This window comes from Gadus chalcogrammus, chromosome 3, assembly GCF_026213295.1.
Source record: "Gadus chalcogrammus isolate NIFS_2021 chromosome 3, NIFS_Gcha_1.0, whole genome shotgun sequence".
Lineage (NCBI taxonomy): Eukaryota > Metazoa > Chordata > Actinopteri > Gadiformes > Gadidae > Gadus > Gadus chalcogrammus.
Window position 1 is genome coordinate 13,471,599 of NC_079414.1, and position 10,220 is coordinate 13,481,818.

Consider the following 10,220-nt stretch of genomic DNA (forward strand, 5'->3'; position numbering starts at 1 on the left):
TGCCTTCTTGAGGCAGCGCGTGTTGTACAGTTCCTCCAGAGAGGCGAGAGGGCAGCCGATGATCTTCTGGGCCGAATTAACGACCCGCTGTAGTGCCTTCTTCTCTGCAGCTGTGCAACTGGAGAACCACACGCAGATACAGTAGGTGATGATGCTCTCCACTGAACAGCGGTAGAAGGTCAAAAGCAACTCCTCCATAAGGTGGTAGTTCCTGAGGACTCTCAGGAAATAGTCGCTGCTGTGCCTTCTTGATGATGGCTGTGGTGTTGGTCCTTCTGGATATGCACCCCCAGGAAGCAGAAGGCTGTGACCCTCTCCACGCAGCCACCGCCGATGAGCAGGGGCTGGATCACAGTCTTCTACCTCCTGAAGACGATGACCTCTCGGGTTTTGAGCTGCTTCAGCAGCAGGTTATTAGCCTTGCACTTCTTGCTCAGCTGCTCCACCTCGTCCCGGTATGCGGTCTCGTTTCCCCCCCAAGATGCGGCCTGCCACGGTGGTCTCGTCCGCACACTTTGTGATGTCATTGCTGGGATGGACGGGGATGAAGTCGCGTGTATAGAGGGAGTAGGGCAGGGGTCTCAGCACGCAGCCTTGAGGGGACCCGGTGCTGAGTCTGAGGGCTGTGGAGGTGTGGGAGCCTACCCGCACCCTCTGGGGGCGGTCAAACAGGAAGTCCTTAATCCAGGTGCAGGTGTTGAGTGGTGGTCCCAGGTTGGTCCGTTTGAACACCAGTCTGTCCGGAAGTATAGTGTTGAACGCCGAGCTGGAATCCACAAGGCTAAGAGGTGCCAGGTTTCAGGAGCAGGGTAAACAGTGGGTAGCCTTCTTCATGTACAATCCTACTTCAGAGGCGTTTCCATCCTGACCAGAATACAATCCTCTAGGAAACCAATGAATACTTGTTGTGGTCATATTTAAATAAATTGAACAATGTGCAAAAATATTGCCAGCCAACAGCTTCAGTTTAAAATAATCTGTATAAGCTTTTACCTTTTATTCAGGCACTGCCAAAACGTTTGAATTGTAAATGGTTTGCAATCATGTTTGAATCATAAAGAAGTAAAAAGCTATATTGTTGTCTAGTTCCAAATAGATCCACTGTGAACTGTGCATTGTGATGACAGTGAGTACCGGCAGTTGACTGCCTGAAAGAGGTAAACAGACAGTTTAAATCAACTTACTTTTCTGAAGACATTTCAGCCTGTTTTGTTATGAATTGGTCATTAATTGTGAATGTTTTCGATTGGACTTGTACTTCTTTACAGTAAAATAAATGGAAAAAGGAAGTTGTTGTGCAATGGTTTTACTGGCTCTGCCCATTTTAGATTGGACTGTATGTGGCCCATGAGCTAAAATTAGAAAAGTATAAATGAAAACCAACACTTTGTCACTTCATTACAAAAGGTAGACTTTTATATACTTTGCAAATAAACAGGCACAGGATCCATCTGAACAGTCAAATACAGACCAAATGCCCACAGGTACAATGACCATACACATAATCTTCAAAACAGAACATCAACATGGAGAAGGCTCTAAGACTCACAGGACATAATTCTGAAATACTGGCAATGAGTTGGTTGCAATTTATTTTGGCACAGGTCAGATAACAGGAGTTACGTGTAAAGATGGGTAAACATCACAAATGTACAGAAAGACTACACATACTTTAACAATGCAAACCCCATCCAACTTATTTGGTTAGGAGTATGTTAAGGTTTTTGCTTGTACTTAATTAGAGTTGACCAATCAAATCAGTTTTGAGGGTCAGCTAAATGTACTGTAACCCTATACATTTGTTTTAACCCTTAGTTCATCAAGGGTCTTCTTGATGAACTATTCACTCCAAATGTTTTAATCCGATCAGAATTTCTATTCCAATAGACTCCCTGATAAATGTGCTGATGTCTTTACTAAGTATAGACTTCCATAAAGTAACATTATATAGCTCACATCATATAATTATTACTCTATTTACCTTAGTATTTTTTTTACAAATCTTGGAGAAACCATTCAGGAATCCAGGAATAAAACAGATGGGCTAATCATACTTAGTACCATCCTCACGTCAGTGCTTCGTTCAAACAGTGTTTCCAGTGTACCACACAATTCCTAGTCTGAATACTGGATTCCATAATTGTATACATTTTCCTTTTATAAGCAATCCGTTTTATTCTGCCACCACCTGTTCACATTAAACTGTGAAATCAAAGTGCTTTCATGAACGTCATTCAAACTCTATTCATGTGCCATTGCAAAACCCAAAGCAAACTCTACTTTTAAACAACCCTAACAGGTATTTAGTGTGACTATAATTTGGAGTGATAGGAAGCCTATAGAGGTTAGCATAGCATAGCATTAAGTTGAATTATGTTAACTAGTACAACCTTTCATTATAACACACAATGCACAGCAGTCCAGCTCTTTGGGCGATTGTCTGAGCACGAAAACATCAAACTCTCCACCAGTTAATAAATAAATATATGCAGTCAAGAAATGCATCAAGTAAAAGCACTTTATAAATATGGCGACAGCAAGGATTGTTCTCAATCCAAAAACGATAATCTAAAAATTAAAAACAAGGTCTTCTGGGTCATTTTTGGTACGAAGTACACCAGTTTGCGGAGGGTGAATTGGTCTCCAAAACGAGTGCACACCATTTCATGTTGTCACAGGGTTGGTTGGGTTATACATTACTTCAGGGGTCCTCGATGCTGCTCAGCATCTGGACAGGGAGTTTCACACGTAGACATCGTCAGACGTAAGACAACATCAGGTGTCGGATCACAAGCTCACAAGGTTGAGGCTTTCCTTTCCAAATATTGAGACGATACAATGAAACACGCACACAGCCCCGTGCCCCCTGCACTCTCTCCTCACGCCAATCCTTCGCGCCAGCCAGCTCACCGGCGACCAAGCGGAATGCCCCGCTTCAGGACTTGAGGCCCATCCTCGCCATCAGCTGCTCATAGACGGTCCAAGCCATGGCGGCCATAAGCGTGCGTCGCAGAGACCTGGGCACAGCCCCTCTGAAGAACCCCCGTAGGCCGTTCTCCTGAGGTGGGGAGGGAGGGAATGATGGTCACTTGGCATGATCGACACTACAACTACTCAGCTCCATACAAAATGGCCGACCGCAGAGTACAGGCATAAACGCTGTTCTCCCTACTTATGAAAAAAAAAAAAGGATTCTGGTGATATAAATTCAGTGACAAATGTTTTTCCTAAATGCGGACAAAAATACTTAAAATTGTCATTCTGAAATACTACATGGCTGTTCATTCTACCTTGAGGAACAAGTCGACGTAAATACATACAATATAAAAACAAGCAATGTCTAATCCAATAGATATGGAGATTTCATGATGTTTCTTATATACTAATGCTAAATAATGCTATTAGCAATTGCGGGTGATATGTGAGTAAAAGTGAGAACAGAAGAGGGACCTACGTTGTAGATGTAATGGATAGCCTGTGACGTGCTGTAGTGCGAGGCGCTGACTTGGATGTGGGTCTTCACCACGTCGGCAGGCTGGGTGACCAGGGAGGCCAGCACGCCGGCCACCACCCCACAGCCAAAGTGCACCAGCGGGACATACGCTGTGCCGTTCCCGTCTAGTTGGGGAAAAGACATCACTTAAAACGCTTAAAGGAGAGAGAGAGATCAGGAAACCCCAGAATGAAGTTTAAGACCTTTATCTAGAACTTTAAGAAGTAATACTAAAGCAGAGCAGGTCTGCAGAACTGCTTCTCTAGCTTAGGCACACACTCTTTATTGTCCCGCTCTGTGATTCCTCCCCATGAACTCCAAGCCAAGGTTGTTATCAAACAAAGCCCATACATGGGTTCAACATCAACCACCTTCATATCTTTTGTTATGTGCATGGTATTCAAGCATGACTTGGTTTGCCACGTATTGGTGGCAAACATTTCACCCAGTTTCCCTCATCCTTTCACCTTGTCTCCCTTATCCATTCCTTTCACAACATTTTAGGCTTACAATGGAGGAAAACATTAGGTTGTCTCGACCTACATTATATTGTACAATGAATAGTTTAAATATTATATTATAAAATATGTGGCCGACGTTTCTGCCAAGCGTTGACAGAGGATAACATGGAATTCACTTCCACCTACTTCTAGTTAAAAAGTCAGCAAACATATGAAGCTGATCCATGTCTGCATTCCTTACCGGTTTCTTAAAGTTCCAGGACTTGCGACACATCCTGTGTTCTCATATCCTGGCTATTACCAGCCCAAGCCAATTGTAGATTGCACGTTGGTCTGGGGAAGCTGCTGTCATTTACTTCAGCTCAAGAGGTGTGATCAACGGGCCTAGTTCAACTGACTCTGTACGCGATTGGCTGCTTGCCGTCGCTTCCCTGTCGTCATTGTGTTAAACCAGCAAATAGCGCGCCAAGGGGAAAAGCCAGCTCTGTGTTTGGCTCCCGCAAAAACGTATCGGAAGCAGAAAGAAATGTGTTGCTCTTCTCCAGACCCTTGTGGAGGGCGAACTCAATTCGCCGGAAGAAAGGGCGGGGCTACCCAGGCTAGTGTTCTCACAACTCGGCCAACGAGCAAGGGCTACTGAGAAACGTGCTCCATGTGTGGGTGTGGCCGACGTCGCCCCCCCACTGGTCTGCCGTGTGGGCGTAGCGTTGGGGTACTCACCGGGAGGCAGGGCTCTCTTGGCCTGGCTGTAGAACATGACGTAGATGCCGGAGAAGGGCGCGTCTCTGAGCAAGGTGGCAGTCAGCCCGGAGAACAGAGCCCTGAGGCCCTCGGTCTGGTACATGCTCCTCACAGCCCCGGCCATGCTCACGTAGTTGTATCGGCCACTCTGGAGCACAACACAAACAATGGGTTGGTCAGAAACAAGAAGCAAGATATGATATGAAACCTGCTTACCGTGTGACGTACTTTGTAATATGAGCCCCGTTAGGTTCAGGGATCCCGTCTAGCGGGTCAACCACAGGTGCGAGGACGCAAAACATGGCAGAGAAAGTATTGATGAGCTACGACGTACCCCGGTTCTGCCATCATTGTTGGAGAAATGAAGGAAATATGTGCAGTGTACGGACAGTAATGTGACAGTGATGTGTAGTCCTGTGGGCTGACCGCATGTGAACAGTAATGTGTACAGTAATGTGAACAGTAATGTGTACAGTAATGTGACAGTGATGTGTAGTCCTGTGGGCTGACCTCATGTGAACAGTAATGTTTAGACCTGTGTGCTGACCTCAGGTGAACAGAAATGTGTACAGTTATGGTCAAAAGTAATGTATAGTCCTGTGGGCTGACCTCATATGAACAGTAAGAGCTGTCAAGCGATTAAAATATTTAATCGTGATTAATCGCATTAATGTCATAGTTAACTCACGATTAATCGCAAATTATTTTTCTATGCTAAATATCCCTTGATTTTTTTGTCCCATAATTCTTCTCATTTTAATTCTCTTATCAACATGGTGAAGTGCATCGGCTTGCCTTGTGCAAATGATTTTTTATTGATAACAACATTGGCATATACTGATCAAAACAGGACGATACAAAAAAAGAGCCTATAGTGCAATTAAACGACTGCTTTGAACAAATGTCATTTGAACATAGCAGTCAGGCTACTGCTTCTTTGTTTTGAGCCAAAGAAAAAAAATTGGTTTGCGCCGTTAAAATTGGTTTGCGCCGTTAAAATTGGTTTGCGTTAACGCCGTTAATAACGCTTTTAACTGACAGCTCTATGTATAGTCCTGTGGGCTGACCTCATGTGAACAGTAATGTTTAGACCTGTGTGCTGACCTCAGGTGAACAGTAATGTGTACAGTAATGTAAAAAGTAATGTTTTGTCTTGTGGGCTAGGCTCATGTGAACAGTAATGTGAACTGTAATGTTTTGTTCTGTTGGCTGACCTCAAAGCGCGTCTTGATGACAGTGACGGGCAGCATGCTGACCCCGGCCACGGTGCGGGCCCCGGCCCCCAGCAGGACAGCCTGGCCCGCGTTGGGGGCCTGGTCCTGAAAGAAGTGCTGCTTCAGGGAGTAGAAGGTGCTGAAGTAGATGCCTACCCCGGGGACACAGCGGACAAAGGACTAGCCATATGGAAGGAGGAGGAGGAAGAAGAGGAGGACATAGAGGGAGGAGAAGAAAAAAACATAATTGAGCGTAACATTTATATTGAAGGAGTTACATATTCCTTATTATAGGTTCAGGGAATTGAACTTGCCTGTCAATCAGAGGTGCATGAATGCAAAGGTGCATTTTTCTGGTTGTTTACTTTTCAAAATATTGCTCTCTCTTTCTTTACAACCGTTATCGTGAAATCATACCTAGAGCAGCTTTAACTTGAGTTACCAAAAACACACATGGCCAGCTACTCACTGGTGAGACTCCTTTCCACAGGCCAAAGACGTTTTCTGTCCTGATGACGTGAAGAAACACGCTGAACATCCCCACCTTGGAAGTCCTGTTGGAGGAACATACAATACATTAGACAAGTGCAGAGACACATTCATGCACACAGCATGACCCCTACAAGCACATATGATCACATCACAGTATCTCAACCTTATATGTTGATCATCATTGTTTTCAGAAGATATTTTGTCATTCTACTAAAAGACACACACACACACACACACACACACACACACACACACACACACACACACACACACACACACACACACACACACACACACACACACACACACACACACACACACACACACACACACACACACACACACACACACAGAGGATGTGTGCTTCCTATTGCTGGTAACAATTCCCTTCTTGTGCTGGCGGGAATTGCAGCTTAGAAGCTAGCCAGCATAATTACACAGCGCCGATGAGTCTAATTGGCCTATATCGGCCAAGAAAGAGAATAGCACTGCCTGTACGATTTGGTTAGCAACACAGAGGGTATACAACAGGAGTGACTGAATTCAGGGAATTTTGTATTTACACAGCATGTGGTTGTATGTATATAAAAGAGTGTGTCGCAATATATGCATGCCAAAATGTGTATCAGCTGAATACAAAGCTAAATCGTCATCAGATGATAGCCGATGTGTTCCAAGAATTTCGCCCTCCACACAGATAGTTTACCTGCATGCAACTGATAACCGCTTAAACAAGATTGGTCAATTAAACTCTAACAACCAATGGAAAACAAAGTACCTCCGATACCAAACCGGTGCCTACATATTCTGCATTCATAGGCAGATATCTGTTTATCGAGATTTAGCGGTGTAAGCAGGAATGTGTCTTAGTCTCGTCCTTGGCCACATGAACCCACCCTGGCTTGACATTTCCCTGCAGCGTCTGCAGACGGGTCTTCACCAGATCCAGGGGCTGGAAGAGCAGTGTTGAGCAGGTGCCACTCAGAGAGCCACACATGAAGGCTTTCAGCGCCGGGTGAGCCTGAGAGACACAAAGAGAGAGAACATTTTAAATAAAAAATAATAGGTTGACAATGTATAACCAGATATTGATTATCAGCTGGATGAATAACCTTGATGTGGACGTTTTTCTGAGGAAGAGAATATATTCATTATAATAAACATTATTTTTGAATATAATGTCTACTGGTCACTAGACATAATATCAATACAGACATACAGAGGAGACTGACAGGGAGGTACGTTGCAGATAAACTAGTTAGCCAGCTGAGATTAGGGCTGAAAGAAACAAATCACGATGAGGATTTAGAATTATTCTTGCATCCGTATCATACATTAATCTAAACAGAACATGTCAAGTATATATTTTACCGGCAAACCCTTGATTATGCAACTGTTAAAGGGATTACATAATATCCTTTATCTTTCTGCTAAGTGGTAAAAACATGTTTCCTCTGTGGTCCTTTGTCCACCATAACATGGCAGGCGTTTACAGAACAGAGAGCAAACCCCCCACAGAACCAACTGGAGTTGATGCAGATGTGCGGAGACAATCTACACACACCCACACAGTTACGCAGACACATTGACTCATCCTTGGTTGCATGCCTCATGGAGAAAACAAAGCAAAAGGCCACCAGACACAGACATGGATGGAAGTCAGACAGACAAGACCACAAACATAGCTCCTCTTTAACATGTTTGGAAAGATAAATACAGCACATCACAAGAGAAATACATAATAGGTGAACAAATGAAGAGAAAAGCATTGAACAGAAGAAAATTACGAAGCAGTTTAAAGCTGCAGTCTTAACACATTTCTATTTACATCTAAAAATCTGCTCTTCCCTGGATATTGTGTGTGTAATATTAACACAGACAACATCACGGTTTCACTGTCACACATAATGACCACTTAGACACAGGTCGTCAGAAATATTTACAAGCACACACACACATATAATACCTTTGCCAGGCTGCCTGAGTCGCGGGTTGCAGAGTCCCGACTTTCTTGCATCTCTCCTTCTTGCCCCTCTAGCCCTCGCTCTCTCTGGTGCGGCTGCCGCTACTGTGTCAACATAAGACAGGGTGAACCTCCATCGCTCTGCTCCTGCCTTCTAGCTTCCCTCACCTCACGCAATCCCCCCCCTTTCTCTAACTAGTAATGCTTCGTCCCCAGCTCTCTGCTGTTTCTCTCTGAGCTGAGCTGAAGCGGCAGATGAATCCACTTCACGTACCTTTTCGAGGGGATTCTATTGATGTGATGTGTACACACACACATGCACTGCTGCACATTTTCTTTCTAATCCAGCACAGCTACATTTCTGCTATTGTGTAGTGGTGTGATTCATGAGTATAATGTGTGTGTGTGTGTGTGGGTGTAAATGTAGGTCATGCAGAACGTTTACGTTTCAGTCATATGGATTCTTCCTAAAGATAACTTCTAAATAATCTTAACAGCCTGCGTGTTGTATTTCTGTTGTTGTACGGCCTACATCGAGCTTCATCTTAGGGTGCTGATTATACCAAATATCTCAGCAGACTGCACCATTCAAATATAAACAAGGTAATTTGAGGTAATGATCTTTACTGGCATTGGTCAGGATTATATGAGCTATAACTAACCTTAGGCAAGCATTGACACAATTTTGGTTAAACATTGATTATACACTAGCCAGATACTTGTTGGTAGGCCACATTCCTCAAGAACTGAAACCAATATGTAAACCTTTCACCTTAATATTACTAAAATAAACCACAATCACGACAAAGGACAAAATATGCAATTATATACAACCACTCCACAATTACCATTGCCAACTCCATTTTTGTGGTGGATGGGGGCCCGGCGTCCTTTGGTTTTGAGGACGTCGGATAATGAACGTCTCTTCTGTCTAGCCGTGTAGATGCAGATTGGTGTCAGCCTTTAAACCAAACACATTTGGGTTAAAGGCACTTGCTTACGTAGCTTAAACCCCGTCCTTACATTAGGAGGAGGGGAACCTGTCCTTGTGTTGATACTGATGAACTTCACAAGGACAGCGTGAATATAGGCAAGATACAACACGGCAAGTTCATTATAGTAACGTTGAACACAGAAATACAAAAAGTGTCTGGTTTAAAGTGCTGTGTAGTAAAACACCCGAGCTTCATAGTTATTAACCTTATCTTTTTACATGAACTAGCCGCTGATAGCATACCAGGAACTTTAGCCACGATGCTATGCTTTAGTGTCAACTCAAATGACCCTCTTACCCGACAAACGCCCGTTATGTTGCCCCTCTCGCTTTGAAGGATAACATCTTGTGTCCCACAAACTCATGTGAATAAAAGCGGTCGCTGTAGTTAGCATTAGCCGCCGGTAGCTGCTGTCAGTAGCGGTGTGTAGTCCGGAGCGAGAGCTAGCTAGATCGGTTAGTTCCTCTAGGAACCTTTTACAGGTGAATTGGTTACGCTGCAAGTGTTATGATTAAATAGCTATATTACTTTCTAAACCTAACACGAAGCTGTCATTTTTCATAATCTATAGTCATCATAGAGAACGGAACCTGCGTACCAGCAACTTCACCACTGGCGGCTCATCACTGCCGCGCCACTGGTCCTCAATCATGAGCTGTGGTTGGGCACCTCGGCCTGACGATGGCGCCGTTGGAACAAAACGGAGTTGGACAGAGCTACTACAGCCTGAACTTGAAATGGTCGAGATTGGTATTTGTAAAACAGAATCTCAACAAATATATCGATGGCTTGAATATAGGTCCCAAAAGCGATACTTCACGAATATCAATAACGGAGTTTAATATGCTATATTAAGGGCAG

The 10,220-nt window shown here is 44.0% G+C and overlaps 1 protein-coding gene across 5 annotated transcripts; it reads right to left on the reverse strand.

The window, feature by feature from the left end:
• Positions 1–1,226: 1,226 nt before the first annotated feature.
• slc25a38b (solute carrier family 25 member 38b) lies at positions 1,227–10,167 on the reverse strand. 5 transcript variants are annotated; one of them, XM_056586102.1, is made up of 10 exons: positions 9,657–10,167; positions 9,213–9,325; positions 8,368–8,469; positions 7,298–7,422; positions 6,379–6,463; positions 5,910–6,089; positions 4,675–4,843; positions 3,455–3,618; positions 2,911–3,058; positions 1,227–2,728 (listed from the first exon to the last, which is right to left on the reverse strand). In XM_056586102.1, exons 3-9 carry the CDS (start codon positions 8,416–8,418, stop codon positions 2,936–2,938), a joined length of 897 nt encoding a protein of 298 aa, XP_056442077.1. In that variant the 5' UTR covers positions 8,419–8,469; positions 9,213–9,325; positions 9,657–10,167; the 3' UTR covers positions 1,227–2,728; positions 2,911–2,935. The 5 variants fall into 5 exon arrangements, with proteins under 5 accessions (XP_056442077.1, XP_056442080.1, XP_056442076.1 ...); XM_056586105.1 differs by lacking the exon at positions 8,368–8,469 and having other exon boundaries at positions 9,958–10,167; XM_056586101.1 differs by having other exon boundaries at positions 1,228–3,058.
• Positions 10,168–10,220: the final 53 nt, after the last annotated feature.